Source organism: Vigna unguiculata, chromosome 10, assembly GCF_037176805.1.
Source record: "Vigna unguiculata cultivar grain cowpea cultivar isolate G323 ecotype 2 chromosome 10, ASM3717680v1, whole genome shotgun sequence".
Lineage (NCBI taxonomy): Eukaryota > Viridiplantae > Streptophyta > Magnoliopsida > Fabales > Fabaceae > Vigna > Vigna unguiculata.
Window position 1 is genome coordinate 39,299,540 of NC_140801.1, and position 5,470 is coordinate 39,305,009.

At 43.3% G+C, this 5,470-nt stretch overlaps 1 protein-coding gene across 1 annotated transcript; it reads left to right on the plus strand.

Annotated features, from left to right (window-relative positions):
- Positions 1 to 3,995: 3,995 nt before the first annotated feature.
- LOC146882566 (uncharacterized) lies at positions 3,996 to 4,978 on the plus strand. Its single transcript, XM_085667456.1, has 3 exons — positions 3,996 to 4,472; positions 4,574 to 4,746; positions 4,846 to 4,978. The coding sequence occupies exons 1-3, from the start codon at positions 3,996 to 3,998 to the stop codon at positions 4,976 to 4,978; spliced, it is 783 nt and encodes a 260-aa protein (XP_085523582.1).
- Positions 4,979 to 5,470: the final 492 nt, after the last annotated feature.

Here is a 5,470-nt window from a genome sequence, read left to right on the forward strand (position 1 = left end):
TTGCGAAGGGCCATGGGGATAATATAGAATGGATTTGTTCTTGTTTTTGATGGATGAGGTTGCCATATTTTTGGCAGTGTATGCATTTTTTGACGAAAGCGTGGCAATCGGCTTCCATGGTCGGCCAGAAGTAACCGACGCGAAGGATTCTGGTAGTCATGGTGCGTGCGCCGAAATGATAGTCGCATATGCCTTCATGTAATTCTTTAATGACGTACTGAGCTTGCTCTACAGTGACGCATTTGAGAAGTGGTTGGTCGTATCCTCACTTATACAAGTCATCGCCTATTATCATGTACCTAGCGGCCTTAGCTAGCCAACTCTTGTCAGCGTCAGGTGGGGGGCTACCGGTTTGGAGGTATCTGATGTAGGGAGTTGTCTAATTGTTGGCTTGGTGTTGGGTTAGGATATGGCAAGTGTTTGTTATGGAGGGGGCGAATAACGTTTGTTGTAAGAGTGATCGGTGGCGGCTTTTCAGCTTAGTGCTGGCTAGTTTGGACAATATGTCGGCTCTGACGTTTTCGGATCTGGGATGTGTTGAATGCGGACTTGTTCAAAAGCAGATTGGATGACCTTTCGGACCAGGTGATAGTATTGTAAGAGGGTAGGGTCTTTGATCTGAAATTCATCATTTAGATGGCCCATTGTGAGTTTGGAATTAGTTTTGCATGTGAGCAATTTGACTATGGATGTCAAAATGGGTCGGGCCCGACGGGCCGACCCGCTAGACTGACAGAAAAAACATGGGCTGGGACAAGAAAACCAACCCGTCAGCCCTAATATACCCGGCCCACCAGGCCCGCTAACCCGTCAGGCCAACTCGCGGGCCACCCCGCGACCCGTATGATTTAATGTAATACAAAAAAACACGTGCAGCAGTAGATGAATGGTGTGTTTAATTTTTTGGACTCTCTTCTCCACTCTACCAGACATATTCCTCACACTCTCTTCTCTGTAGCCAAATTTGGGAAACCAGAAGAGACCATCCGCGTTTCTCCTCCACCCACGGCGTCTCCTTTCTCCTCCACCGTGACATTCACCATGTCGTTGGCAGCTGCGAGAGAACACAGCGCAGTGCACGGAGAATGCAGAGCCACCATCAGACTGCGATTCATGGACGATTTCGACCGCCACGACCATCGCGATTTGTTCGTAATTTGAGTTCTCCCATCCCATTTGTTTTCAAATTTCATCATTACAACATTCATTACCAGGTTCATAGCCATTCACATTCCAGGGTAGTGCATTAGGGTTCAGAGTGGAGATCGACTTTTTAGCGGAGTTCTGTCTAAAGCTTGTAGCTTTAATGGTTATCCGGGTCCAACTAAAACGGGTTTCTTTCCAATTTGTTGATTCCTTATTACATTGGTCAATTTCCGAAGCTCGATCTCTCCCGGATCGTTGAGGTTTGATTCTTCTTATTCCTTTGAAAATGTCTGGCACTATTTCCTAATGTAGGACAGTTATATTTTTGTTGAAAATTTGGGTGTGGGTTTGCCTTCCAAATTTGGTCTTGTGGGGAAAGGAGATTGTTGTTGTGTCTGTAGAGTGTGGTTTTGTTGGAGATGAAGAAAACGAAAAGTGATCCTCCTAACACGCAAAGATTTAAAATTTCTCACTTTTTGTTTGGCATTGGGGTGTTGTACTTGTTGTTTGTGTCATGTAAATTTCCACAATTTTTAAGAATTGTGTCAACGTTAAGTGGAGATGAGAGTTATAATAGGTTGGAGGGGGCAATCATTTTTGACTCTGAAGATTCAAATTTGACCAAGTTTATTGTGAGTTCTTTGGAATGACAAAATTGAAATCTGATTTTGAAAAATTTAACATATGGGAAAAAGCTGGTGGGCCAGCCCGCCAGCCCGTCAGCCCGCGAGTCGGGTCCAAAAGTTCAACCTGTTTCACCATTTCGGGTCAGCCCAGCCCGACCCGTTTAAAGCGGGCCAAAATTGGGTCAGGTCAAAACGGGCCGGACTGGCCCGTTTTAACATCCCTAAATTTGACATTGACTTCGTGGGCGAGGGATAGGCTGGCAAGGATGGCTTCGTATTCGGCTTGGTTGTTGGATGTTTTGAAGGCGAAGTGGAGGGATTTTTCGATGAGGATGTCGTTGGGGCCTTCTAGAACGATGCCAGCACCTGCCCCTTTTGGGTTTGAAGAACCATCAACGTAGAGTGTCCACTGGTCCTCTTTAGGGGTTCGCTAGAGATCATTGCCAAAGTCTAGGAGGCATTGAGCTTTGATGGGGCCGTGGGGTTCATAACGGATGTTAAACTCGGATAATTCGACTACCCAAGACAACATGCGACCCGCAAGGTCCGTTTTCTGAAGTATCTTCTGGATGGGGTAGTCGGTTTTGACGATGATGTGGTGGTTTTGAAAGTAGGGACGTAGGCGTCGTGCTGCGTGCACTAGGGATAGGGCTAGTTTCTCCACCATCTGGTATCTGGTTTTGGGATCCTACAAGGTTCGGCTGACGAAGTATACAGGTTGTTGAGTTCCATTGACCTCCTGAACCAGCATGGCACTTACAATGTCATTCGTGGCGGTGATGTAAACAAGTAGGGGTTGATCGGTGTCTGGCTTATGGAGGATGGGTGGTGAAGTGAAGGTGTTTTTTAGTTTTTGAAAAACTTGTTCACAATCGTCGTTCCACGTGAACTTGGCCGACTTTTTGAGTATTTGAATGATGGGTTGGGTTCGAGAAGCAATTTTACGTTAATTAATTGTAGAAGGCAAAAATTAAAAACGAAATTTGGTAAAGTTAATGCTGGAGTTCGAAGAACAGAGATAGATGGGAGAAGACGAGGGTGGCGAATCGACTCGTGTAGGCTTTCACTGGCATTTAGTAGATTTTCGGAAGCATCCTTGACAGCAACGTGGGTTGAGCGGTGGAAGAAGGGTATGTGTTCTTGCCATTCAGTAGAGGAACCACTCGCGTAGGCTTTCACTGCCATTTAGGGTTTTTTGTTTTGTCTAAGATTGTGATAATTTTTGGGGTTCTGTTCAATGTATTTGTTATTTTGTGTGCTTTGATTGTTTTGTTTTTGTTATTTGTAATGCGGTGCCGGTGTTGGTCCCCCACTTTCAGATTTCTTTATTCATTTGGTCCCCCACTACATGTGACGGTGACGATGACGGTGTTGCGTTTACTGTGTGGTCCCCCCTTTGTTCATTTTGTTGCTGTCTTTGTGTGTTGGTGGTATGGTTTGTAATTTCTGTTCGATTGTTTGGGCATTTTCATATGTGACAGGGATATATAGATAGGAATATAGTACTTCAGATGGACGAAAATTTTGAAGTTGTTTTTCACCATGGGGGAAGGTTTGTTAATGATGGGTCACTGAAATACATTGGAGAGAGTAGTATTTTGTCATGTGACCTAGACAGATGGAGTTACTTTGAGATAATGTCAATTTTGAGGGAAATGGGTTACGTGAATGTCAAAGAATTGTGGTATTCAGTAGGTGGAGGTGTTGTATTGGATGGAAGGATGGAATTACTGACTGATGATAGAGGTGCATGTCACATGGTCAACATCGCCACACTAAATGGTTAAGTGCACCTTTATGTGGTGCACTTCGTCTGTGAGCCTATAGTAGTACATATGATAGAGGGTGGGACTGAGGCAGAAGTTGCTGTGGATGGTGCAGTTGAGGGTGAGGTTGATGTGTAGACTCGGGCTGATGAAGAACCTGCTGTGGTGGGTGGGGTTGAGGTGGAAGTTGGAGTGGAAGTTGGAGTGGATGTTGCAGGTCAAGGTGAGGGTGATGGTCATATGGAGGCTGCAGTTGATGTAGAACATGTTGGGGTGGAAGTTGGTGTAGGTCCTACAGATAAGGGTGTGGGTGATGTGGAGGTAGAGGTTCAGGCTAATGAAGAAGTTGTAGTGATGAGTGGGGTTGAGGTGGAAGTTGAAGTGGATGGTGCAAGTGAGGGTGAAATGTAGGGTGAGCCTGATGAAGAACCTGTTAAAGTGGGTGGTGCATGTGAGAATGAGGGTGAAGTGGAGGTTGAAGATGATGAAGAAGATGCTGTGGAGGGTGAGGAAACAGACTATGGCATACAACAACATTGATGGGTCATTCCAAGAACAATATAAACGTGTTTATGACTATGCACATGAGTTGTTAAGGTCAAATCCAGGTTCCATTGTCAAAGTCCATGTTGATGAGAATGAGGGCAATCATATTTTCAAACGACTATATGTATGCCTCAAGGCTTGTAAAGATAGCTTCTTCTGTTGTAGGCCTATAATTGGTGTAGATGGTTGTTTTCTGAAGGGAAAATATGGGGGAGAACTGTTAAGAGTTGTGGGCAGAGATGGAAATGACCAAATGCTTCCATTGGCATATGCTGTGGTAGAAGTAGAGAATAAGGAAACATGGACATGGTTTCTTGATTTGATGATAGAAGACCTAGGAGGAGCTGAAATTTGTTCCAAAATCACTTTCATGTCAGACCAACAAAAAGTAAGTAACTATATTCCTCTGCTATTTTATTTTTAATTGTGATTCCTAAATATTTGACAAATCACTTGTTATGCTCTTAAAATTGCAGGGACTGCTTCTAGCATTGCAAGAATTGTTGCCTGGTGTGGACCAAAGAAATTCCCAAGAAAAAATCTGAGAGACTACTCTGGAAAGCAGCATATGCCACACACCCGCAAGCATGGGAGGCTGTGCTGAGGGAGATTAAAGAGTTGAATGTTGATGCTTTTAAGCATCTGATACAAATTCCCCCAAGGCATGTTTTAATTACTGTTTTTAAATATTTTTTTGTCTTGTAAACTGATTTGGATTTAAACTAATATCAATTTAAAATGGTTTTTTGCCCTGCAATCAGATTCTGGTCCAGGTCCAGATTTACATCAAGACCTGCATCTGACACTGTTGTCAACAACATGTCTGAGGGTTTCAATAGCACTATAATGGATTCCAGGAGTAAACCCATCATAACCATGATGGAAGAAATTTGAATGTATCTCATGCAGAGATGGGCTTCCAATAGAAAGAAGCTAAATGCATTTCATGGTTTTATTTGCCCAAAAATTAAAGACAGACTAGAGAAGGAGGCAGAGAAGACCAAATATTGGTTACCAAGGTAAATGTATTTTATGGACCTAATTGCAATAATGTTTGATTAAATATGAATCTTTTGTGGCTGTTATTTAATTATATTTTGTATTCATTGCAGTTGGTCTGGACAACAACTATTTGAGGTCAGCCATACTTCTATGATTGGGGAGAAATTTGTGGTGGATTTAGACAAACAGAAGTGTAGCTCTAGGAAGTGGACCATAACAACAATTCCATGCCGTCACGCAATCACTGCCATCCGATTTCTGAATTTGAATGTAAAGGATTATCTCCCACACTGGTTTTTGAAGTCAACATACGAGGAGACCTATTTGTCAATGATATATCCTGTTAATGGACCTCATCTGTGGGAAATGACATCTTATGCTGAT